General features: G+C 40.7%; 1 protein-coding gene across 1 annotated transcript; it reads right to left on the bottom strand.

The window, feature by feature from the left end:
* METTL13 (methyltransferase 13, eEF1A N-terminus and K55) lies at positions 1–23,296 on the bottom strand. The gene is made up of 8 exons (XM_074308347.1): positions 22,834–23,296; positions 20,655–21,414; positions 16,136–16,335; positions 10,363–10,558; positions 7,782–7,943; positions 5,402–5,614; positions 671–802; positions 1–340 (listed from the first exon to the last, which is right to left on the bottom strand). The coding sequence occupies exons 1-8, from the start codon at positions 22,984–22,986 to the stop codon at positions 66–68; spliced, it is 2,091 nt and encodes a 696-aa protein (XP_074164448.1). The 5' UTR covers positions 22,987–23,296; the 3' UTR covers positions 1–65.
* Positions 23,297–27,909: the final 4,613 nt, after the last annotated feature.

Raw genomic sequence — 27,909 nt, 5'->3', positions numbered from 1 at the left:
GCTTTTGAATTATTTTTGTTATTTTTCTCTTTGTTTCTGTCCCCAAAGACGCATTATGTTGCTTGTCACACAATCTTCACGGTCTTGAGCATGTCTGCCAGGATGTATGTGCTATCAAAGCCCTTCCCTGGTCTCCTAAGTGTCCTTTCCAGGGCCTGGGCCATCTCCAGGAGCTCAGGGGTGGCCACCCTGTGCTCAGGCTGCAGCTGGCAGAATAGGATCTCATTAACCTCGCCCTCAATCTGGCGCACGTAGAGCAGGGGGAAGACTTTCTTGAGTCCTGCCAGCACCGAGTCCTTGAGCCCTGAATCTCGACACACCAAGTTCAAAATGAAGACACCTTCAGGGAAGAGAAGAGAGAAAGTGGGCAGAGGGATTTCAGCCCAGGGAGAGAGCGCATCTCATTTGATCTTAACAACAACCCTGGGAGGTAATGCCAATATTATTATCCCCATTTTACAGATGAGGGAATCAGCAGCAGTGAAGCAACTGCCAGACTCACACAGCAAGTAAAAGTGTCCAAGACTGGGTCTGAAATTGGCTCTTCCCGAGTCCACGTCTAGTTGTGTCTCTAGTGAACTAATTGGGACAAGCGGCAAAAGAACGGCCCCTCCACAGGCTGCGAGAAGGCCCCTGTCTGTGGCCCCTGCCCCCACTCCACTGCCCGTACCTTCCGGAGTCAGGATCCTTTTGACATTCTGCAGAAAATCATGGTCCACAAAGGCAGGGGGCGGACAGCTCATTCCTACTGTGGGGTCCTTGCTGTCTACGTCAAACATGATGACATCATAGCGAGGCTGTGCTGGGAAGAGAAGATCAGCCCACAGTTAATGGAAACTCTCATTCAGCTACTGGAAGATGCTTTGAATTCCTGTAACAAATACTCTTTGTATCTGACCTGGGGAACGGGTGAAGGATGAGGAGGTAATAAGAGGGAAAGACCACACAGGGAAGGAGATGGTGTTACAGATACCTACCACAGATAGACTATGTGAATACATTCTAAACAAAGTCTAGGATAGAAAATAAACTAATATACATTGTCAGAATTCCTATTTGTTATCAAGTAAGCCCAGAAGTGAGAGAGAGAAAGAGAAATCTCATTTAAAATAACTGTAGACAATATAAAATATCTGGGAGTCTATTTGTCAAGACAAACGAGGGATTATATGAACACAATTACAAAACACTTTTCATATAAATAAAGTAAGATCTAAACAACTAGAAGAAAACCAAGGACTCATAGGTAGGCCAAGCTAACATAATAAAAAAATGACAATTCTACCTAAATTAGTCTACTTATTCAGTGTCATGCCAACCAAAATGCCAAGAAATTATTTTATAGAGCTAGAAAAAAAATTCATATAGAAGAATAAAAGGTCAAGAGTTCCAAGGTAATAAATGGGGAAAAAATGCAAAGGAAGGTGGCCTAGCTATATCAGACCTAAATCTATACAAACAGCAGTCACCAAAACCATTGGGTACTGGCTAAGAAATAGAGTAACGGATTAGTGGAACAGGTTAGGTTCACAAGATACAATAATCAAAGTTTATAGTAACATAGTGTTTCATAAACCCAAAGACTCCTGTTTCTGGAATAAGAATCCACTATTTGACAAAAATTGCTGGGGAAAACCAAAAAATAGTATGGTAGAATCTAGGCACCAGTCAAAATGGGTTTATGATTTAAACATAAAGGATGACACTATAAGCAAATTAGGAGAACAAGGAATAGTCTATCTCTGAGATTTGTGGAGAAGAAAGAAATTTATGGCCAAAGAAGAACTAGAGAACATTATGAAATGCAAAATGGATAATTTTAATTAAATTTTTAAAATATTGCACAAACAAAATCAATGCAGCCAACATAAAAAGGAAAGCAGAAAACTGGGGGGAAAAAAAACTTTTACAGGTAGAGTGTTTCTGATAAAGGCCTCATTTCTAAAATATATAAAGAATTGATTCAAATTGAATACAAGCCACTTCCCAATTGACAAATGGTCAAGGGATATGAACATTTCAGATGAATAAATTAAAGCCATTTCTAATCACATGAAAAAAAGGCTCTAAATCACTACTTTTTAGAGAAATATAAATTAAGATAACTCTGAGGTAACACTTCACATTTTTCACTCTGGCTAAGATGACAGGAAAAGAAAATGATGAATGTTGGAGGGGATATGAGGAAAATGCATTGTTGGTGGAGTTGCAAAATGATCCAACTATTCCAGAGAACAATTTGGAACTATGCCTAAAGGTGTATCAAATTGTGCATACCCTTTGACCCAGCATTGTCACTAGTGGGTCCAAATCCCGAAGATATTATAAAAGAAGGAAAAGGGCCCACATGTGCAAAAATCTTTATAAATATCCTTTTTGGAATGGCAAAAAAGTAAACTGAATGGATGCCCATAAGTTGGGAAATGACAAAGTAATGGAATATTATTATTCAATAAGAAATGATAAGCAGACTGATTTTAGAAAATCATGGAAAGACTTGCATGAAGTGATGCAGAGTGAAGTGAGCAAAACCAAGAGAACATTGTACAATGGAACAAGATTATGTGATGATAAACTTTGATGGGACTAGGCTCTTTTCAACAATGAGGGGACTCAAAGTAATTCCCAAAGACGTGATAGAAAGTGCCATCCACATCCAGAGAGAGAACTGTGGAGACTGAATGTGGATCAAAGTACAGTATTTTCATCTTTTTTGGTTATTATTGTTTGTTTGCTTGTTTTTTCCCTTTTTTTTTTTTTTTTTTTGGTACAGCATGACAGACATGGAAATATGTTTAGAAGAATTGTACAAGTTTAACTTATATCAAATTGCTTAATGTCTTGAAGGAGGAGGAGGAGAGAAAAGGAAAAAATTTTGGAATACAAGATTTTGCAAAAGTGAATGTTGAAACTATCTTTGCCAAAAAGAAAAAAAAAATTTAAATTAAAAAAACTATCTTTGCATGTATTTGGAAAAATAAAATACTATTAAAATTTTAAAAAAAGAAAAAATGGTAGCAAAAATTGAAATAAGCCCATGATTTTAGAGTCAACGAGGTGATGTAGTTGATAAAGCACTCAGGAGGTAGAAAGATCTGAATTCAAATCCAGCTACAGTCACTTATGAACTGTGTGACTCTAAGTGCTTTAGTTACTTAACTTCTTTTTGCCTCAGTTTCCTCATCTGGAAAATAATAACATCTATCTCACAGGTAAGGGTTGTGGTCAGGTAAGAAGAAAATGTCTTAAGAACCACAAAGCACTGTATGATGTTATAATGTTAGCTATCATCATCAATCATTATTTCACTTCATTATTTCACTAGTAAAGGGGAAAGTAAGGAGTTCATTCACTCAACCAATGTAGATCAATATCTAATTTTAACAGATAAGTAACTTATCTGAGGATGGGAATGGGAAGGGCATTAAGAAACTATACAACCAGCTTAGAGTGTAAGAGACTTGAACCTATATCATCCTAACTCCAAATCCATCTCTCTATCCACTAATTTATGTTTCATCCCATAGAAATACATGTAGAAAATGATTTAACCACAATACAACTGAAACTGTTGGGTAAAGGTACTCAGCAAGAGACTATAATGTATAAATGAACAGCTATCTATACTTAAAGATGCTCAACTAGCTTAGGGATGTAGTATCTTTACATATGTTCTGAAATGCAAGTCAATCCACCCTACTTGGTTACTTGAACAACTGTTATCAAGCAAGAAACCTTCATTATGTGCCCACTATGTATTGGGCTCCATGCTAAACCTGAAGACACAAAAAGGGGCAAAAATCAGTTCCTGCCCTGCCAAGGAGCTTACAGTCTAATGGGGGAAAAAAATAAGCAAATTATTTATCTCAGTCAACACTCAACTTTTGTCAGAAAAAACAGTCAGAAAACAGTGTTAAAGTCAAAAATGCAAATATTGATACTCTCAATCTATGGGAAGTAAGAAGTCGGTTTAGAGAGACTACCAAAAGCTGAAGTCTTTCATTAGAGGGGGCTGAAAACATACTTTTCTGCTATCAGTTCTTTATAACAAAACATTAATTGTGATATGTGTTTGTCTTAACGCAGTAACCATGAAATAACCCCGGATTACAGAAGCAACACTGGATGAAATGGGGAGGAACTAGAGAGGTAATGTCAGAAAACCCCAAGGTAAAAAAGAGCAAAAGGGGAACCTGTCACGTCTAAACCTCCCTTTTCCATTGCCTCCAAACTGGCAGGAAGATCAGAAGCCCAGTAGCATGAGCAGGGGGACCAGGCTACTCACTTGACAACACTAGCACAGAAATTTGGCACTAGCCATGATTGCCAACATGAAAGTGAAAAACTAATAAAATTACATAAATACTTGATGTCGTGAAAGTTAAATATACAAATGTTGAGAACTGATTGTCTATACAAGATAATAATTATTAATAACTAACAGAGGGAAGGCAATGAAATTTAGAGGGGCTGGAGAAAGCTTCCTGTGGAAAGCTGGATTTTAATTGGGATTTGAAGCCAGAGAGGTCATTAGGTGAGCAGAGGAGGACTTGAGAAGTTAATGGAAAAGGAAAGGAATGAATGACTCTAACTCTATGAAAAGATGCTGACCTCCACTGGTAGAGGGAACATCCTTACTAGAAAAAGTCATTAAACCAAAGAAATCATGGATCCAGTCCCTATGTCCCCTTGCTGAGTTTGGGACCAAAGGTGAGATAATTTCCAACCACCCCAGAACCAAACAAATCCCTCCAACCCAATCCTTTTACTTGCCCCATTGATGTGCAGCTAAGGGTGATGTCCGGTAGCAGTGACTGCATCTTCAGGGATGTCTGAGCATAAGGGCTATGTAGTAAAGAAATGGCATGTACCAGAGCACTCCCACCCAAAGAGTGAGGGTACCTTTCATCCCTCGGAGATCAGATCCTGCTCTCCAGCAGAAAGACCCATGACCCAGACAAATACTCTTTGCTTTGTTTAAAAAGTTCTAAGATTCTAGGAGTCAACCAACAGTGCCGGTAGCACTAGGGAATGAGAGTATAGAAATGCACATACATATTTTTTATCACAGTAATGAAGATTTTTTTTTCATTGCTAGCACAAAGGTGAACCTGAGCCTTGCCTTTCTGGGAACTACCAAATTCCACTTCATAGGATTCCAACTTAATGGTTTTGCTTTATCTCTGGCCTATTCCTTTGTCATTTACCCAAGGAATATCCCACCCATCTGACTAACTACTCACTTCACTATATAGATTTGTGGGGGCTGCGGTTGGTGGGGTCATCTCTGGCTCAAAATAGAAACCCACAAGCACGGAATGAATGATATGACACTTTTCCTAGCAGGTTAATGCTTGAGGTCTCTCCCAGCATCCCGCTCCAAGTTTTCCTGCGCCATTACCTTCTCTGGCCAAGCTGGTAACGTAGTCCAGGCCATCGGCAATGTGCACTTTCATGCGGTCACTCTGGGTGAAGCCAAACCAGCGGGTAGCCACCTCCAGCATCGAGGGGTCAATCTCCACAGCATCGATGTGAGACTCCAAGAAGTGATCGTGGATGAAGAGGGGAAGACTGCCGCCACCCAAACCAACCACCAGGAGGGATAGCGCGGCCTCTGAGGTAAGACAAAGAAACATCACTCTAACAAAGATCCTCACACAGGAAGTCTCAGGGTGACAGAATCACTTAAAAGACTTTATATAAACTTATTTATTTTGCTTAAAAGAGCAACTGGAAAACAAAAACCATCAGGACCTCAATATGTTGATGGCTTTGTGATCTCCTCAGTGTGTGGGGAACCCCCTCCATGGTGCAGATGGCAACCCACCTCACCCTGTCATCCTGGGTAACCTGCCTGTTCCTAGTCTCCCGAGAAGTCCTCCCGAGGTGGTGGACTAAATGTCCCTGGGAAGCCTGACTCCAGGCCTCCTCCTGTGGATCCCAATGCATCATCCTCATTCTGGCCAGTGCCAGCCCATCTCTTCCAGGCATCTATCGCTATGGTCAGGCCCTTTAATCCATCTGTCCCAAGAACAGACACCTGGTAATGGCCCGAGTTCCCTCCCAAAGGGAGAAGCAGGACTGGCTGATCACAGAGGGCACACAGCCCCTCCCCCCAAACAGAACCACCATGGGACCCCCCCATCCCCGATAGCACCAATGCTCCCCGGACTACTTGAACAAGTCAGACTCTGAGGATCAGCACACTTCCCTGTAACTGTGGGAAACACTTAGTTTGAACTCCAGTGACTGTGGCCTTCTGTGGCCAGTATGCTGTAGGATGGGCCTCTGCTTCATGGAGAAGCTTGATCCCACAAAGCACTGCACAATTTCCCAGCCATTTCTTTCTTCCTGCTCCAATCTAGCCTAGCTCACTATCCACACACAATGTCTACCCAGGTCTAGAAGAACTGATGGACCAGCTCTGTGGGATGACCATTCACTGCATCTCACAGTCCGACAAAAGGCATTCTCCATCCATTCAGGTTTTCCTGTGTAGATAGCTAGGCTGAAGAATAATTATCGATCTCATTTAGGAAATGCTACCATGTTCAAGGGCTCAAAATGTAAGCTAAAGAGATAGGAATTCAAAAACAAATGACTAATATATGTAAACACTTTGGGGTAATATAAATTTGAGATTAAAATTATCCAGACACTCATTATAGCAGCCTATGTATTTTGGGTTTAATCATTTTTTTAGTCTCCTCATGAGCCCATTTGGGGTTTTCTTAGAAATTTTCTTCTGCAGCTCAGTTTTATGTATGAGGAACCCGAGGCAAACAGGATTAAGTGACATGCCCAGGATCACTCGGCTAGAAAGCTGTAAGGAATTCTAGTGAATAAGGAATCTTAAATAAGTCTCGGCCGTGTCTTTTCCATAACTTTTTTTGCTGAGAATATGAAAACAAGCTTGTAGTTTTCTGATGGAATGCCAGGGAAGCAAGCACACAAGAAGGGTCAGTCATCCTTCTGTGGTGCCTTAATTAATGAGTATCCTTTATTTCAATGGTGTGTTTATCCCAGAAACCTGGTCAGTTCCTGGAATAAACAATCACCCAAATATTCTCGTTGGTGGGCCTCTTGTCATTGATGGCGCATCTGATAGTTGGAGGTTGCTCTGTCTTAAGAGTCATGTACCAAGTAAGAATGTTTAGCATAGTGCCTTTTTTATTCTCAGCCTATAAAAAAACCCTTAATGAAAAGGGACTGAAGGATTCAGACTAGGAAGCACTGTACAGCTTGCCTAGCAATGGCTCCCATGAAAGACTGAATAGCTGTGACCATGGATTCTCCCAGCCAAGGAATTCAGATGTTTGGTGCTTCTGTAGTAGTGGTGATATATGTTGAAACTTCCTGACTAAGTCCAATGTGCTCTTCTATCCACTGACCTGTGGGCTATCCACTAGTTTATGTACATCCTTAATCACTCACTATGTGCTAAAACTGTGCCCAGATAGCAACATGCTGGTTAACAAAATGTGCAAATATTTATAGGGATAAAGGATCTGAAACTGTGATGTCAGTGGCATGGATAAACCCTAGTAGGGAAACTCCCTCCATTGATAAGAATCAACAACTTCTCTCTAACTTTTGTTTTTTGGAGAGCTCTCTGGGCCCCTCTGTATTAAGCGACTTGCCTACGATCACAAGACAGAATGTGTCAAAAGCAAGCCTTGAATCCAAGGCTTCCACAATGGAAAACCTGCTCCTCTCCCTAGAAGGAGCTTCACCTGGCTATTCCCTCTACAAATACGTTTTCATGGGTCTCTGCTTCTCACCTGGGAGCATCTCTGGGTTTTTCAGCAAGGCAAGCCCAGCAATCATGGCCTTGTGGTGTTCACAGCACAGAAAACCCTTGTCAATGGGCTGACTCGCAGGAGGGTTCTCTGGAGCATCCGCTGGCCGGAGTTTCTTCTTATCCTTTTTCCTCTTCTTTTGGGCTAAGACATAAGAGTGACAGTCAGTCAACAAACTTTTACCGAGTACTCACTACCTGCCAGGCAAGTGGAGAGACAGCAAAGAAAGGCAAAAACCAGCCCTCTAATGGGAGACAACATATGAAGACACATACAGACTACAGAAAGATCATCTGAAAAGGAAAAGCATTAGCAGCTAGAGGCCTGGGAAAGGCCTCCTGAGGAAAGTGGGACCTGAGCTGTATCTTGAATGAAACTAGGGAAACAAAGAGCTAAACATTAGGGTGGAACAGCACAGGGGCCAACATAGCAGGATCAGATGAGGCAGGAAAGTGCTTTAGATGACAGAGTTTATATTTGATCTTGGTAATAACTAAGAGGGAGCCTCTGGAGCAGGGGGGCACATGGCTGGCCCTACACCAGCAGCCAAGGGAGGGGAGACCTGAAGTCCAAGACCAAGGAGGAGGCTCCTCAAGAAGTCCCGAGAAGTGAGTCCAAGGCAAGAAATACAGCCAAGGCAGAAATGATGATTCGGGGCTAAGGAACAGACACATGAGTAAGTGAGAGGGGAGAATCAAAGATGGCACGGACTGTGGGCCTTGACAATCCAGAAGATGTGGGACCCTTGACAGTAAGGGAGAGGTCAGGAGGGGCAGGGATGAGAAGAGAGGGGAGTGCTGTTTCAAACATGCTGAGTTTTTGATGCCTACGGGAAATTCAGCTTGAGAAAACCAAAAAAAGAGATGGCTGCAGTTCAACAAAGAGACAGGACCATACAGATGGTCGAAGGTCTGCTTTGGGAAACTTCTCTTGGAGAAGAAAGGAAACCCAGCAATTCATGAACGATTCTCAGGGAAAACCGGTTGGGGAGCTCCTCCACTAAAGCCAAAGGCTGGCTTGGGACAATCGAGGCACCCCAGCAAATAGTGACTGCTGGGGTCTACAAAATGTCAGTTTGTCCCCCTCCTTGTTCAACCATTTCAGTCATGAACAATTCTTCATGACCCACTGGGGGTTCCCTCATCAGAGGCACTGGAATGGGTTATTGTTTCCTTCTCCAGCTCATTTCACACATAAGGAAACTGAGGCAGACAGGCAGCTAGGAAGTATCTGAGGACAGATTTGAACCCATGAAAAAAAGACTCTTGCCAATGTCAGGCCCAGGCTCCATTTGCTGTGCAGCCTCACTGCTCCCAACTGCAGAAGAGTCTCTGCACCATTACACAAGGACTCTGCCTACTAGACACAGTACTGGCAGGTACAGGCAGTTACAGGATCAGAAACCAGATGACACAATTGCCAGTCTGTGTACTTCCCTTCTCAGGCTGGGATCACGTTCCCATGTCCTCAACAAGGTCTCTGTGAGTCAGGAAGGAGCAGCTTCCTTTACCTCATTTCAGAGGTGGTCAAATGGGAATAATTCCGAGTCCAGTGACTTGGCTGAAGAGAAAAAGCTGAAAAGCTCTAAAAGGAAAGATGTTCTTTTTGTGGTTTTGTTTTTCAACTAAGATTTTTTAAAAACAATTGTCTCCTGAGACCTAAAACTGAACCATAAGGAGAATGTTTCAACTACACTAAAAGGGAGAGACTGCTTCTGGGGAAGCTATCAAATGGCCACAAAGGAGGTGTGAAAACTATATTTGAAAGTGGACTGGGTGAAAGCCCAAGACTTGTCACAAGCATCCTTACATCAGAACAACAGTTTTTATATTTTTTTTCCCCAAAAAAGTCCTCTTGGATGACCCAGTCTGTGTGCTATAGCAAAAAGAAGACTTTTTTGATTAAGAAATCAAGTCACTAAATTCCATTTCTGGGATTATTACAAAACAACTGACACTGAAAGAATAAGCTACCTATTGTATGAAGTATTTAAGCAGAGGAGGTAGGTGTTATAAAATAATATCCTGCATTAGAGCAACAGAATAGGTGACCTCAATCATCTCTTCCAATTCTACAATTCTGAAATTGGAGGTTAATAAAATGTAGATGGGGGGAGGAATAAAAAAGGGAAATAAGTTACAAGAGATCAGTGAGATGATAAGTCACCTGGAGGAGAAACATTGTAACATTAATTTCCTCTAAATACTTGTTAATCAATCAGTCAGTTCCACCCTCTGGAATACTCACTTTTCCATGGGCCCATGAGCCCACTGCTATTTATTTTATTTATTATTGATAAAATGACTAATTATCCAGAAAAAAAAATGAAGCAGTTTTCTTTCTTTTTTTGTGAACTAATAGCCCTGCTTTTCATTATGACTAAGAAGTCCTTTGCTAAAGGTCAGAGCAAAGAAGTACTGAGAGGAAATTAATCAGCCCCCACCTTGAAATATTACTTTTTGTTCTATGCTACAGATTCACTCCCAACCCTCTCAATCCATCCCACAACCACAGGCATGCTGTGCCCACCCCCATCCCACCATCCTGACTATGGGACTCCTACCTCTATTAGGTGTATCAGTCAGCAGCCTGGCTTCTGACTGCACCACATTCCTGTTGCTGAGAAAGATCAGACGTCGGAAGTAGCGCTTGTCATTCCCCTGAACATCCTCAATGACATAGTCACCACTCAAGGAACTACAGTCTCGGTGCTGAATGGTCCGGACCCCAATGTCCCCACCAACAGACAAGAAAGGCACCTGAAAGTAAAACAGGTAAAGAAATTAAGGCACTTCACAAGACCAAGTTACCACAAAAGTCAGAGAGACAGTATACACTTTTTGTATGTACATGTGAGAATGATGAAAGGGGAGAGAGAGTAGAGGAAAATATGGTATAAGACTATTAATTTGCCTAAGAGAATTTAATGGTTAGATTCAATGTTAGCAGGATTATGGAGAAATAAAACTATTTTTGGAGATATTATCATGGAGAAACATTATTAGTAAACACATTATTACAATAGTGGTAGAATTGAGAATTGGTGTAATCTTCTCTACTCACATAACTAATAGTGTCAACTTTAGGGATCATCACCTCTCACCTATATTACAGTAAAAAGTTCGTAATTGGACTCCTCAATTCCAATTTCTCTTGCCAAAATTATATTCCTAAAGTACAACTTTTGGGTTTTTCCCCCCCATAATCAAGGGACTGCTTCTTGACTTTAGAAGAAAATACAAACCCATCTTGGCATTTAAAGCCTTTCCCAATCTGGCTGGTCCAGCTGATTGTTTTCAGGCTTTTAATATATATTACACTCCTTCAGTCACTCACCTACTTTGTTATTCCCTGAATTCCTTATTTTATCTCGGCCACTATACCTGGAATATATGTACTTCCACTTCAAATCATGGCCTTAGAATCCACAGCCTCCTTTAAGGTTCCTCATACGTACCCCCTTTAGGAAACTTCTGCTACCCCTCTCAGTGATTAGTATTTGTTTCCTCATCAATTGATGATGTATATCTGACAGGATGGTTCCATACTAGGAATAAAGGATGACAGGAAGAAAGATAGACTACTCCACTAGTTCCCTTAAGATATCAGGAGAAAGCCAGGGAGACAGCCAGAGAAAGTAACAGTTGCAGGAAAAAAATGTCATGAAAGAAGAGTGATAAGAGCTGAGCTTTAAACAAGCTTGTGGTTGTTCAATCATTTCAGTTGTGTTCAACTCTGTGTTGGCAAAAATTAAATACACACATATATTAAATATACCCAGATATACACACATACACATATACATGTAAGTTATCTGTCTTGCCACTTGACAAACTAAAGAAAGTTATTATATTTAAGTGCCAGAGTAAAAAAAAAAATTTTTGTAAATTAAAAAAAAAAAAAAAAAATGCAAAAACACCCCCAGCCTCCATGACTCAAACTCCAAGATTCTTCAGGATAAGTCTATGTGAGTTTCTGTGAATAAAACATCCAGGGTCCAACATCCTCATTTTTTCACTTCTCTTCAACCTCTCCTAATCTACCAGGAGCTCCCTGGCTACCCACAAATTCAACCCATGTCTCCCCCTCCTCTTTAATTCCTACATCCCCCATTAGCTAGTGCTCCCTGTCTCCCCTCCCTATGCTGGTCCTGTGTCCATTTCTCTTCTCCCTCTATTCCATTTCATGTGTTCATCTAATCAGCTTCAATGGAATCAACTCATCTTTATGCAAATACTCTGAAGAGCGTTCCATCCAGCCCTGACCTCTCTCCTGAACTGCAGTCTCTCATCACCAGCTGCTCATTGTACATCTACAAATGGATGTCCTACTGACATGGATCAAAACAGAATTCTCCATCTCTACCTTCACCCCTCACCTCAAGCCAGGGAGTTCATACTACATAGCCAATCTTCCATCTTTCCTCCTGACCCTGCTGCCAATGTGGGGTGGGCCTCTGACCCACCATAACAGCCGCTGCACGGCCTGCCTCTCCACTCCTCTCATCCTCCTCTCCAGTCATTTCACAGCCCAGTGTGGCAATTCTCTTCAATAAACCTGAGTGTCTGATCACCTTCCAATCCCCTCATCCCCATCCCCTCTCCCAAGCACCAGGAGCTTGGGGACAACCACCTTTGGGTGTTCCTTTAACACTTTCGATCACTCTCTCCTCCACTAGACCCTCTTCTCTCCGGGTTCCAGCATCCCCATTCTCCCTCTTTTCTCCATCTCCTTTGCTGGATCTTCCTCCAGGCTGTGCCAGCTATCAGTGGTATCTGAGAGGGCTCTACCCAGGTCCCTTTTCTCTTCTCCCTCTACCCCACTTCACTTGGCAATCTCATCAGCTCCCATTGATTTAGTTATCATTGGTAGGCTGATGATTTTCAAACTTACTTATCCAGCCCCAAACCTCCATCTCATATCTCCAGGTGTCTGTAGGACACCTCTAACTGCAGGTCATGCTTCAGAAACTCAATGTTCCAAGACTGCACTTGGCGTCCTTCTTCCCAAACCCTACCCTTCCATACTCCCAAACGACTGGTGAAAGCACAATGTCCTCTCCATCCCAAAGGCTCGCAACCAAGATGCCATTCATCCTCACTACCCCTAACCCCCCCACATCTAACTTATTGCCAAGGTCTCCTGATTTTGCCTTCTTAATACAGTCTGAATGTATCCCTTTTCTCCTCTTACTGAACACCTTGATGCAGCCCTCAGCACTTCACATCTGGATTACTGCAATAGCCTGCTGGGGGGCGGGGGGTCTGCCTGCTCAAGTCTCTCCTACTCTAGCTCATCCTCTTGGATCCTCTTGGCCTGTTCAGCCACCAAGGTGATTTTCCTACAGTCCAATCATGTCATGGCTCCCTATCCCCTCTAGGTCCAAACAGAACATCCTCTGGCATTCCAAGTCCATTCTATGTTATTTGCTCTGTACATATTTGCTTGCTTTTCTCCACGCACTTGATGGTAAGTTCCTTGAGATAAGGGACTATCTTCTGCCTTCCTTTGTATCTCCAGAGCTTAGAACAGTGTATGGTATATTATAGACACTTTCCAAATGTTGACTGACTGATCTTGGTAGCCTAGTGTTTAATAAACTCAAAGATTTTAGCTACTGGGCTAAAGAATAATTATTCGACAACAACCTTCAGAAAAATTGGAATCTAGTTTAGATTTGGATTTTGGAAAATTAGAAAGCATCCTGAAAAGCTATTATTTATAATGACTTAAGTTTTGCAAAGTACTTTACAAAGAGTATCTCATTATCTTCACAAGTCTGGTATGTACATGCTATTATCCCCTTTTTACAGATGTGTGAACTAAAGTAGATTAAGGTTTAAGTGATATGAAGTGTCCAAGGCAGAATTTGAACAGAGATCTTCCTATTTCTAGGTCCAGGTATTCTTCCTATTATGCAACATAGCTACCTACAACTAGGCCTAAAACCCAAAAAAATCAAAGAATGAAGAAAAGGTCCCACATATATAAAATATTTACGGCATCTCTTTTTTTCAGTGACAAAAAACCACAAATTAAGAGGATGCCTATCAACTGAGAAACAGCCAAACTACTCATAGTATATGAATAGAATGGAATACTATTGTGCCATAAGAAGTGACTGAGACAGTTTCAGGGAAATCTGAAGTGATGCCTAGTAAAGTGATTGGAATTAGGAGACCAATGTATATAATATCAACATTGTAGATGCAAATAGTTTTGAAAGACAGCCATCTGATCAATGCCATGGACAAAGCACATTTCCCATCTCTTGACAAAAGGAGTTTATCGATAAACACAAGATAGAGAATGAGACATACATTTTTGACTATAGCCAAAGTGAAGACCTGTTTTATTTAACTATGCTTATTCGTTACAAAGCTTTGTTATGTTTTTTAAACTGAGTTTCAGAGGATTTGAGACAGCAGAGAATAAAAATGGCAGAAGAGAGGGAGGAAGGGGGAAAGAAGAAAAGAGGGTTATTTTAGCTTTTAAAAAACTGAACAGAAGAGATCAGACACAGGATTAGGAAGGCAAGCAAAAAGTTATCAAACTGCGCATACCCTTTGATCCAGCATTGCTGCTATTGGGCTTATATCCCAAAGAAATACTGAGGAGGGGAAAGGGACCTATATGTGCCAGAATGTTTGTGGCAGCTCTTTTTGTAGTGGCTAGAAACTGGAAAATGAATGGATGTCCATCAATTGGAGAATGGTTGGGCAAATTATGGATATGAATATTATGGAATATTATTGCTCTATAAGAAATGACCAGCAGGATCAATTCAGAAATGTTTGGAGAGACTTACATGAACTGATGCTGAGTGAAATGAGCAGAATCAGAAGATCATTATACATTTCAACAACAATACTGTATGAAGATATATTCTGATGGAAGTGGATATCTTCAACATAAAGAAGATCCAACTCACTTCCAGTTGATCAATGATGGACAGAAACAACTACACACAGAGAAGGAACACTGGGAAATGAATGTAAATTGTTAGCACTACTGTCTATCTACTCAGGTTACTTATACCTTCAGAATCCAATTCTTAATGTGCAACAAGAAAATGGGATTTACACACATATATTGTATCTAGGTTATACTGTAACACATAAAATGTATGGGATTGCCTTCATCCGGGGGAGGGAGTAGAGAGAGGGAGGGGAAAATTTGGAAAAATGAATACAAGGGATAATGTTATTTTTTTAAAAATTACTCATGCATATATACTGTCATAAAAAAAATTTATAATTATAAAATTTTTTAAAAATTTAAATAAAATAAATAAATAAATAAATGATTTTTTAAAGAAAGGATTAGGAAGGCAAGGACAAGTAGGACAGCTTTGAAACTAATGTGTACAATCAATTATCTAATTCTGAAAAGAAATGCAAGCTATATAATGAAGATGCAGGACTTCGTTCATAATCTTCTTTTTTTCCTTTTCATTTATAAAAAATGTTCTTCTTTAGCAACTTAAAAAAATAATCTACCAAATGACCCCTCGATTTGTGTTGCTATCCAGTAAGAAAAAGCCATGCTCTAACCACACATCCGGAGCTTCCCAGGAAGAATTCCTAATTGGCAACTAAAAGACCTAATCCCAAGGTCTCGCCAAGAAAGACAAATGAGCTGTTTTTTGAAACAAGACAGTCTACAAAGCAGAGTAACAGACCAGATGTCTGGATACCTAGATTCTATTTCTCGATTTGCCACTTACTGTGTCCCAGCTTTCCCACTGGTGATGTAGAGACACAAATCCTTGCCTCTATATTCATCCATTACTCATAGTGAAGATGGGCCAGGATGGCACAAAAATGCTCAAACCCTAATTATGACCAATGGTCAAGATTTCCCCAATAAATTCAGAAATACTAACCTGAAGTAAATATGCCTGAGCTGAGTTTTGCGTAAATCCCTTCCTACCCTTGGGTGGAAGTGGCCAAAAATTTCAGAAAAAGAATAGAAAATAAAAAATAGAAGGGGCTGACTAATGTAAAAATTGGACCATGGGATGTTATGTGGATGTAAAGCTAGAAAGGGCCTCAAGGATTACCTAATCCAATCCTCTCAACTGGAAAACACAGAAATTGGGGGTCAAAGTAACTTGAACCTCAATGACTTGCCCAAGGTCACACAGGCAGTCAGAGGCAAAGGCTGGGCTTGGACCCACATGCCCTGATGACATGCTCCCCTCTCCTGTCACGCTGCCAGAGCATCACCTAAGAAGACAGAGGGAGGCGCTGTGTGAATCTCGATGAGGCGGTACACTCTCCCAAGGGAAGGGAAGGGCCCCTCTCTGGGCCTCCGGGCTGTGGCAGCAACATTACCTGCTGCTGGGCTGGCAGCCCTGGCGGTGCCAGCTCCATGACTTTCCCTGACAGCTCGGCCTGGATGCTGTCCATGCCTTGGTACTGCTGGTCCCTGTGCAGGGCCACTGTGATCAGTCGCCTGAAGCCCGCACTGGCTGCCAGCTGCTTCCGACCTTCCTCCATGCCAAACAGCCACTCTGTCTCTCGGCCCTGGGGAACTGTAAGAAAAGGCTCCATGTTAGGGGTACCAGGGACAACGTTTACACCTGGGACCAAGGAGTACCCCCAAAGCCATGGCCCAAAATGGAACCTGTCTTGAGAAGCAATGCGGCCTAAGAAACTCTGCTGCTGTCCCCCACTTCTGAACCAGGACAAAATTTTAAGCTACACCAAAAGAGGGGGCAGGGGTTGGGGCAGAGGAATGGCAACTACTTCTCTGGTATACAGGGCCCCAAACCAGTCTACATTAGGATTGGTGGCTCTGGTGCCTTGACCACTCATGCACCTGGCATAATCTCACACTAGTAACTAAACCCAATTAAATCTTATGTTCTCATAGGTCCACACATTCACTCACTATTCTTTGTATGTTAGGAATACCATCCCTCCCTTTGCTTGCTTACTAAAGGCTTACCTAAGTGTTTAAAACCCAAATAAGAAAAGAACCCCCTTTTCAACAAGAACTTTTTGGATAATAAAAAAGCAATCTTGTCACAAAATAGCATTATGCCAATATTTTGACCTGGAAATTAAACATCATAAAGATCATATAAAATAACTGGGAAAGATCCAGATCAGGGAATTTTTATAGCCATGGCTAAGAAGCAAAGCCTAAAGCAAATAAGGAATAGAGATAGTTAGAAAAAAATAAAACAAATCATTTCAGTTCCATGAATCAAAATGCTTTTGTACACATAAAAATAATGTTAATAGGAAAAGAAGGAAATGGTCAACTAGGAAAAAAAATCTCTGCATAAAATATGGCATCCAAAGTATATAAGCAACTAATAAAAATACATGACACAAAGCTATTTCCCAAAAGAAAAATGGTCAAAGGATAGAAATGGTATTCAAAAAAAGAACTGAAGGTTATTAGCAATCTGTTGATCATAAGTATTTATTAAGCATGTATTATGTTCTTGATATAAGGCTAAGTGGTGGGGAGGATACAAAGTTGAAAATGAAAGTCTGTTCTTAAGGAACATACATCTTAATGAGAGAGACAGCTTATAATTAACAGGGATATATAGCAAATACATAATGGATAGATGTAATAGATGAAAGATCAACGACAAGGAGAAGACATTAATACATAGGAAGTTCTCCTTGCCAAAAGCAGAATTTGAGTTAAGTCTTGAAGGAAGCCAGAAATTCTAAGGGGCAGAGATAAGGAGGGACAGCCACCACAAAGGTGTGAAGAAAAAGATGGTGCATCCTGTGAGAAACAAGTAAGCCAGTGGGACTGCACCATGGAATTTATGGAGGATACTAATGGATAGTATTTGTAGTTTTAATCAGAATCATTTATATTGGATCTGTGTGGTGAGAGCCACTAGAGTTTATTAAATAGAGAGGTGATATGGTCAGAACTTGAGCCTTAGGAAAATCACTTAGATTGCTATATGGAGGATGGATTGTTGTAGGGAGAGATGAATCAGAGAGACTAAAATAAAGAGGCTCCTACAATACTTCTGGAAAAGCTGATGCTAAGTAATGTGAAAGAAGAGGGAACAGATCCAAGAGTGATTGTAGAAAAAGAAACAAGATTTTTTAACTGATTGTATATTGGGGTAAAAGGGAGTAAGAAGTCAAAGCTGAAACTTAGTTTGAGATCCTGAGATAAAATGGTAGCGCCTCCAAGAATAATAAGGAAGTTTGGAAAAAGAATCATTTTAAGGGGAAAGATGAATTCTATGTGGGAATATATTGAGTTTGAGATCCCTACAGGATATTCAAGAGGGAGGCCCAAACTGGCTCTACAGATCTGGAAACCTTATGAATAGCGATAATAGAACCCAAGGCAACTAAACAGATACCATTAGATATCAAAAGTGAGATACCATAGAAAAGTGAGAAAACTCAGAACAGAATCTGGGGAAGCAACCACAATCAAGAGAAAGTGACCTAGATGAAGATCCAGCAAAGTAAAATGAGAAGTAACAGTCTACAGTGAGGAAGAAAAACAAAAGAACAAAGTCATACAAATAATTTCAAAGAATGATCCAAATTACTACTAATAAAAATCTCTTAGGTTCTACTTCATACCCAGAAAACTGGCAAAAATATGAAGGGAATAATCAATGTTGAAGGGACCTTGTTGATAGTGCTACATGTGTAGATACCACTTTGTTAAGCAATTTGTTATTATAAAAACAAAGTGACCAAAATAGACACACTTCAAAGTTCCACTAAATATGGTACCACAAAAAGAAAGGCTCCCTATACACCAACATACAGGGTATCCCCAAAGTTTCAGAGCAGTTTTAAACCATTAAAGCTTTTAAACTATTTAAGTTAAAACTTTGGGGTACACCCTAAATGTACATATGATAGAACTTTCTATGATGGCAAAGAACTGGAAACAAAGTAAATACCCACTGATTAGGGAACAGTTAAACAAACTTTGGCACATGAACTTAATAGAATATTAACTACATGCTGTGAGAAACAACAATTATGAAGAATTCAAAGAAGAACCTATACAAAAGGAAATTAAAAGCCTGGAAAATAACACACATAGAGCAAAAAAATTAAAAGAACAACCACAAAATAATCAAAACCAACATTATAAAAGCTAAACATGGCCCACTGGTAGAACACTGCTTGGAATTTTTTTTTAAATTAATTGATTAGTTTTCCTTTTTATTTAAAAGTAAAACTTTTTATTTTCTTTGTATTTAAAAAATCCTTTGTTACAAGAACCCTATTTACCCCCAGATTTCCCACAACAATTTGCTTTCTAACTTGCACTTAGCTCTAATGTAATCTTGTGCATCATAACTGATTGTTATGGTTTTTTATCTCAAATGGTCAGAGCTGGTGGCTTATCACATTCTTACTAGTCTTATACCTAGTAGAATGTAATGTAAAAGTAAGCACCAGATAAATGTCAGTTGCTGTTATCTTCCTATACATACCTCATGTTTAGATTAAACTCAAACTCAATTACTCACCAAGAGCAAAAGCCCACAGGTCCTTCTCACTAGAATTTTCCTTACTCCACTCCTGCATCAAAATCCTACTTATTTGTCAGATTCTACTTCCAGGTCCATTCCCATTCATCCCCAGATGGAGACAATCTCTTCTTTTGACCTTAGGACCCTGGTTTGAACCTCTCTGTTGGCAAGATTGTACAATGATGGAATGAGGTTCCTTCACAGAATGAAGAGGTAGAAAACCTGGGTTCAAATCCCAACTCTGAGAAGGCTTTGCTACTTACCTCACAGGGCTTCAGTGAAGAAAACACTCAGCAAACCTTAACAGGCATTATGTAAATTGTTATTATGTGAATTATTATCATTCTATTGTTGGACACACGGGTCTGATCTTCCTTCAGAAGAGAAGTTTCCTGAAGAAAGAGACACTGCCTCTACCCAGAGCATCTTAGCCTGGTGCATGAGAGCTCTGTCTGGATGGAAGGGGCCTCAGAACTTTCGTCCAATATCTTCAACTCACAGATGAGGAAGTGAAGCCCAGAGATTCAGTGACCTTGCTGAAGGTCACTCCGAGGCAAATGGCAGGACAAGAATTTGAATCCAGGTTCTCTTGCTTCAAGTCCAGCATTCTTTCCTTTGTAGTAGTTTGTAGCTATTTATTGTGCTTCATTAAGTGTTCAACAATTATTTGTCATAACAACAAAATGAATGAATGTAAGTCAGGAGGTACAATAAATGGAGCACTGGGCTTAGAATCAGGAAGACCTAATTACAAATCCAGCTTCAGGCACTTTTTAGCAGGGTGGGCCTGGCAGTGACTTAGCTTCCTGGTCTTCTTCTTTAAAATAGGGATAACTTCTCAGTGTTCTTGTAAAGATAAAATGAGATGCTTGCTAAGTGCCCTGAAAACCTTAAAGTGCTACAGAAATGAGAGCTATTATTATTATTTACTCAGCTTCATTAAATACTTCATAAAAGCCTGATAACAATGAATGAATGCAGGGCTACTGTTTTCAAATAAAGAAAGAAAATGTAAGGGACTGGAGCTTTCCATCTTTACAAGGCCTTTCCTTCTGATGCTTACTCCTGGTTTGATCTAGAGCAAGCCAATCAATCTTTGCAGGCCTCAGTTTCCTCATCTGTAGAATAAGGAAGATGGCTTACATGGCATTCTAGGATCCAAAGAGAATAAGCCACACTTCCACCTCTGACTAAAGGGCCTAGAGAACCTCATGATCTGGCCTGAGTCTATGCTGAACTGACTGTTTCGACCCTACTTTATTGTAAAAGTAACCAATTTTCATACATATCCCCAACAACCCAAGCCCCACTTTTTTGAAAACCAACCCAATTAGGAACAATAGGAAAGGATCTCAACTCACTGATGAAAATGGCAAAATGATTGTCTCTGGACAGCTTCACAGTGGGGGTGTCCACAACATGCAGGGTGTAGCGTGGCTGCCCGCTGCTCCCATCACATAAATCCAGGGACACACTCCCTGGCCCAGTTTTTCGGTTTAGCTGGCTCCTCAACCAGGCATACCGCTGCCGCTCTCGCACGGCTTCTGCCAGCCGCTCAGTGTTCTCCAGCCGGACAGGTTTGCCTTGCTCCTGAGCACACAGCTCAAGGATCTGAAGGGCAGAGCCAGAAACTGGCCTGAATTTGGTCATGATGAAAGCAAAAACAGGCAGGGAAAACTGTGGCTCTATTTCTGATGTCTGGTTCTGGCTGCTGGTCACTTGGTGCACCCTTACCATCCACCCTTCCCTGGAGAAATAGCCCACAATTTTCTTCAAGATGTGAGCTTGAGCCAGGGAGATGCACAGATATCGGCCTCCCACCTGCAGCACCCGGGCCACCTCTGCCAGCATTCTGTCCACCTTTTCTAGTGTTTTCTCTTCCTCATCTGTCAGAACCGCATCCAGGGTGCCTTTGTCCAACACTACCTGAAAGGAGGCATCAGGGAACTCCATCTTCGTCATGTCCATCTGCAGGAAACTCATCTGGGGCCGCTTGCTAGCATTTCGTTCTTTCATCTGCTTGATGACCACCTCACTGATGTCAATGTTCACAATATCTGGGTAACCCACATCATAAAGCTGTTCGCTCAACTCTGAGTTACCACATCCAACCACCAGCACCTAGAAAAGGCAAAAAAGAGGGCTCTTCTGAGAAAACACCTACCAAGGGGAAACCTTTGCAAGTTAGCAAGGAGAAGGACAAACTGCTCTGGCATCATGAGAAGAAAATGTGTAAGGGTTCTTAAGTTAACAGAGCTTTATCTTGTCTGTACAGTTAAAAACTAGAGCTTACTTCCAGGGAACAGAAACACAATTATATTACGTCATTTGATCCATACAATAACCCAGGGAGGTAGATGTTATTGTTATCCCAATTTTACAGATAAGGAAACTGAGGCAAGCAGGCATTAGGTGGCTGGCCAAGGAACACACAGCTATTAAATCTGAGATCACACCCAAACTCAGGTCTTCCAGACTCCAGGGATCTCGTGACTCCACCCTCCTTTCTAGGTTCCTTCCCATTCATCCCTACTTGGGGACAATTTCTCCTCTAGACCTTAGGATCCTGGTTGGAAGCTATCACACTATTGAGGAGCAAAATGAAGGGGCTGGAGCAAGTTGATCAAGAAACATTAATTAAGCACCTACTTTGTGCCATTATGTGCAAAGAATGAAGGAAAGCACCTATCAGGTGCCAGGTTCTGTGCTAAGGGTGCAAAAGAATGGCAAAAGACAGCCCAATGCCTGCTCTCAAGAAGCTCAACATCTAATGAAAGGAGACAATCAACTCAATCAATTACATGGTTATAAATTACTCAGCACCTACTAGGTACCAGAAGCTGTGTTCAATACTTGAGGGGAAGGTGAACAAGCATTTATTCAGCACCTACTAGATACCTGAAGCTGTGTTAAATACTTGAGAAGGGTGAACAAGCATTTATTCAGCACCTACTAGATACCTGAAGCTGTGTTAAATACTGGAGGAGGATGAACAAGCATTTATTGAGCACCTACTAGGTACCAGAAGCTGTGTTCAATACTTGAGGAGAAGGGTAAACAAGCATTTATTGAGCACCTACTAGGTACCAGAAGCTGTGTTCAATACTTGAGGGGAAGGTGAACAAGCATTTATTTAACACCTACTAGGGACCAGAAGCTGTGTTCAATACTTGAGGGAAAGGTGAACAAGCATTTATTTGGCACCTACGTGGTGAAGTCTACCTGGGGAAGCCCCCAGTCTCATAGGAGGCCCCGTACATGACTCCCGAGGGCCCCTCAGTCTCTACTTCCCGGGCTCCCAGGAATTAAGCAGAAAAGCGGCGGGATTCCCCCTCTTTCCCCTCCCCCAATAATTCCCCAGGAAATAGCAAACACCAGGCCTAAGGCCTAGGCCCTGGGAGAAAGTGCGCGGAGAGGGCTCCCAGCGGGTACGCGGCGCGGCGGGAGCTGGGTCTGGCTGCAGGCGGGCGCCCCGGGGCGGGGAGAATGGGGGGGAGGCGCGCGCGCGGGGGTGAGGTGAAGGGGCGGCCCCTCCCCTACCTTGTCCTTGGCCTTGATGTATTTGTGCAGCACCCCGCACAGATCCAGGTAGCTCCCGTACCACTCGAACGTTTTCTTCCCCCGCTGCTGAAAGAACTTCTCCCAGTAATCCACAGAGCCGAACTCCCTGGAGCTTTTGGGCAGTAGATTCATGTTCCCGGGCCGGCCACCTGCGTGGCCGAGGACCCGCGCTTCTCCGATGGCGCCCGGAGGCTGACCTCAGGCCCGTGCAAGGAAAGCTGGGGGAACTGTCTTTTCCCAAAGGTCTCCTTCGCCTCTGGATTCTCTCTTCCCACGAAGAGCGACCGCGAACCGGAGACTAAGCCCAGATCACTGACCTCCCGGGACCCACATGCTCCAAGCCTCCCTCCCCCATCCCGGCCGCACTTTCTCAGAACTCGATTTTAGAATCTTGCAACTCCTTCCGGGTTCGCCACGTCGCGATTGGTCGGTTAGCCAGACCAACCTGGATTCTCATTGGCTAGATATGTTCCTTTTCCGGCATCTCATTGGCTCCTCCGCCTTTTCCTCTCCTTCGGCAGTTTAGGGCGGGCCGGTTAAGTAAGTGATTGACAGCTGCCGGGCTGAGGGCGGGGCTTGTACTGTCAATTCCTATGGGGAGCGCCAGCTCTCTGCTAGCTTTTTCTTGAGTTTATACCCAAAGAAATCGGCTTCCGGAAGCCTTGAACCTCCGTGGATGGGGAGCCAGGGCTGAAAAATAGCGACCACCAACTGTAGATTTGCAGGACACTCCTCCCTTCAATTCCTTCAAATTCTGAATAAAATCCCATCTTTTATAGGCACATTTTCCCATAATTCCTCAAGTCCAGTGCCTTCCGTCAGATAATTATCTCCTATCGGTCCTACATATATGTTGCTTTTATTTGTTTTCCTGCTGTCTCCCCAATTAGATTCAAAACTCCTTGAGGGCTTTTGTCTCATTTAACATTTATTTATATTTATTTTTGTCTCATTTAACATTTATTTATATTTATTTTTGTCTCATTTAACATTTATTTATATTTATTTTTGTCTCATTTAACATTTATTTATATTTAATTTTGTCTCATTTAACATTTATTATATTTATTTTGTCTCATTTAACATTTATATTTATTTTTGTCTCATTTAACATTTATTTATATTTATTTTGTCTCATTTAACGTTTATATTTATTTTTGTCTCATTTAACATTTATTATATTTATTTTGTCTCATTTAACATTTATTTATATCTATTTTTGTCTCATTTAATATTTATATTTTTTGTCTCATTTAATATTGACTTATATTTATTTTTGTCTCATTTAATGTTTGTCCAATTGAAAAGGAATAATTATAAAACTAATATTTGTAAAATGCCAGGCACTATACATTCACTGGAACCTCCCAACAAACCTGGGAATTAAATGCTATTATGATCCCCATTTTACAGATGAAGAAACTGAGGTAGACAGAGGTAGTGGCTTGCCACAGGCCCGTTGCTAAATGTCTGAGGCAGAAGTTGAACTCAGATTTTCCTGATTTTAGATCCAGTGCTCCACTGGACCACCTTTAGAAAAAACATATTTGACTACCAAATTTAGTGTAATTTGTGGATTTAAGGGCAGGGGAAGAAAAGCAGAGGCCCAAAGCAAAGAAAAAATGAGTGACAAAGGAGAAAGCAAAAGTTGGTAATTAAAATGAACTCATTTATAATTCTCTAATGAGATCAATGTTCACAAGTGAAAAGAGTAGAATTTGTAGTTACAAGGACAGAGCCCAAATCATAGGATAGTAAATTTAGCGTTAGAATGGGCCTTCCCAGTCATGGAGTCCAACCCTCATATTTTATATAGGAGGAAACTGAATCCCAAGAAGTGAAATTGTCCAGGATATCACAACTATTAATGACTGGGGAAAAAATGTCATTAGTTCTTCCTGACTCCAAGTTCCCAAATCCTATATCAAAGCTTCTAAACCGAAACCCACATGAGGTGTGAAGTTACTAAATGTGGGCGTGGCAAAAATTGACAATAGTAAAAGGTTTCTGAACACAAAGACCAATAATTTATTCAAAGAGTCAAACTCTTTAAAACTATGAAATAGCCACAAAAGTCTCAACCTGCATGTGGAATCTGGACTTGACATCTGCTGGCTTGTGAAGGATGGTGTATTGTTCTGGTCCCTGATTGCATTTTTTCTGGTAGAAATTATAATGGTATGCAAATTAGCAGAAAATGCAATAATTTTGTGCCAGCAGTGATCAGGCATTTCTCCTTCTACTGACACTAAACTCAGAACATCTAACCTGGATCAGATAGAGATTAGTTCTCCATTTTTAGTTAGATCTCTGAGCTTTCTTGCATTGTATTGTTAATTCTGAGCTTTTTAAGAATGTATAATTACTCTAAGGAAAAGTGAAAGAGAGGAAAGAAAGAAGCAATGAAGATGGGCTATAATCAAGGTTAGACACAGTGGTTCTCAAGCTTTTTAAATGGGGGGACAGTTCACTGTCCCTCAGACTGTGGGAGGGCCCAACTACAGTAAAAACAAAAGCTCACACTCGGTCTCCGTCCCTCAGCCCATTTGCCATAACCCGGCTGGCGGCATAAATGTCCTCAGCAGGCCATGTCTTAGAAGAATGAACTTTTCATCGAAGGTATTCTTAATACACAATGTGATTTATGATAAAGAATTAAAGGATATGTGTCCAAAATTCTATGAGTCCAATGCCAAATCACATAAAATAAGAGAATATAACAAAAATTGCATATGAAAAGTTTTTTAAAATGTAAAAACAGGTTTATTATATATCAATAAGTTTAATTATTTTACTTTTCCAAGTTTATTCCCACTCTTCTGGTCTCTAACTTACAGTGATATATTGCATAGTTTCTACCCTCTGCACAATCTTTATTCAACAACAATTCTGAGAACTTTTAAGGACAATCTTTTAGTAATTTCTGGTGATTAATTGCCATCATAAACTATTTCTGTAAACAAATCCTTATGACTCAATTACTTGATCAGCATCTAACTTTGTCAACATATTGTTGGTTGAAATGATGTGGATATTGACTGTTATCAAAAGACTCTGTGGCAGATTCAGCAGGGTTGGGGAATAAGCCCAGGACAAACTACCTGTTCCCCACTGCTTCCCTATTTGCAAGCTTAACCGGGAGTAGTGTGTTACAACCAACACTCTTTTAAAAGAGTGAGAGAAGAATCCTGTATTCGGTGATTCTCATGAGAATCACTGAATGAGAATGAGGTGTGCTCAATGGGGACAAACCTAATGCAAGCTTTATACAGTTAGTTGGTTTCCTACCTCTCCCTTCAAGGTTAGGATTGGTCTGATTTACGAAGCGAATTAGTTACAATTGGTTGGATTTAGTCAGATTTATACTTGGTCAGATTTATAATATGAATTAGCTACAATTGGTCAGATTACTAATCAATACTCTTTATTAGCCCATTCTATATGTCAAAAGGCTTGTTCCTTGTCATTGATCCTAGCTGGTTTGGGTTGGTTTTGGCCTGGTCCCCTTTAATCAGGAATTTTGTAGGAGGTTTTTTGTTTTTGTTTTTTTTTTTTTTTTTTTTAAATATTTTAATAGTTTTTATTTACCAGATATATGCATGGGTAATTTTACAACATTGACAAACCTTTTGTTCTAATTTTTCCCCTCCTTCCCCCTGCTCAGATGGAGGTTGACTAATATATGTTAAATATGTTAAAGTATAAATTAAATACAATATATGTATACATGTCCAAACAGTTGTTTTGCTGTACAAAAAGAATCAGACTTTGAAATAGTGTACAATTAGACTGTGAAGGAAATCCAAAATAGAGGGATTGGGAATTCTATGTAGTGGTTCATAGTCATCTCCCAGAGTTCTTTCGCTGGGTGTAGCTGGTTCAGTTCATTACTGCTCTATGGGAACTGATTTGGTTCATCTCATTGTTGAAAATGGCCACATCCATCAAAATTGATCATCATATAGTATTGTTGTTGAAGTATATAATGATCTCCTGATCCTGCTCATTTCACTCAGCATCAATCAGTTCGTGTAAGTCTCTCCAGGCCCCTCTGAAATCATCCTGTTGGTCATTTCTTACAGAACAATTGTAGGAGTTTTTTAACAAAATATTTCATCCTTTCCTTCCTTCTGTTTTAACAGTATCTGTGGAAACCTAATTTCTCATACTTCTGGCACTGATCATGGAGAGTCTTTTGATTCTACTGTTGGATCTTAACCTTTTCATACACTTTATCCTTAGGTAAATCAATTTCAGGTATATTTGGCAAATCCAGTGGTGAATTCATATTTTCAGCCATTGCTATTGGTAGGGAATGTGAGCTCTAAATATATATATAGCAATTCTTATTAATCTTTAAATAGCTACCTTCACATGGACCTTATTAATATTATATAGGATACTTAACAAAGCTATTTCTATTTTGTTGTCCTAAAAGTATACATTTAGACTAATATGGGTGATAATTTATTTAGATAAATGCTGTCCATTGAAATATGATTTCAGGACAACAGTAAGTCTCTTAGTTCAAATGCCTAAAGTCTTTCTGGCAAGGCTGAACTAACTGCCGTCTAGGAGACCGAAATTGTAAAAGCCCCTTGGAATCCTATTTCTTCCAGTTTGGTAACAAGTACTCTGATCTCAGGAACAGGGTTAGAGAGAAAAGCTCAAGGGGAGAAGAGAGGAGAGCAGAGGGAAGAAGGGAGGAAAGGGAAGAGAGAGATAATGGTAGCTTGTGAAGTGACTGCCTTAAAATCCTTAACCTCTAGAATGTTTTCCTTTCCTTATCTCTGAGCTCTCCTTACAAGTCTCTAGCAAAGTGTAACTAAGTTCTAATTTCTCTGAGACACTATTGGAAGGATGGTGTTTCTGTTTCTTCTATTATTACCCAAAGCAAAAGATAACTTTAATGTCTAAAGATTGCTTTGATCATTGAAATGTTTTGACTACTAATTTATTTTTTCCCACCAAGGTTTAATAAAGATAATTTTAGTACAGTCCTTAGTTTGTGTTTTGCCAAAGTGTGAAAAGGGGAAGGAAAACTCTATGCTAAAT

The sequence above is a fragment of the Sminthopsis crassicaudata genome, chromosome 4 (assembly GCF_048593235.1).
Source record: "Sminthopsis crassicaudata isolate SCR6 chromosome 4, ASM4859323v1, whole genome shotgun sequence".
Classification (NCBI taxonomy): domain Eukaryota; kingdom Metazoa; phylum Chordata; class Mammalia; order Dasyuromorphia; family Dasyuridae; genus Sminthopsis; species Sminthopsis crassicaudata.
The sequence above is the reverse complement of the archived record's forward strand: the minus strand, read 5'-3'. Positions and strand labels throughout refer to the sequence as shown.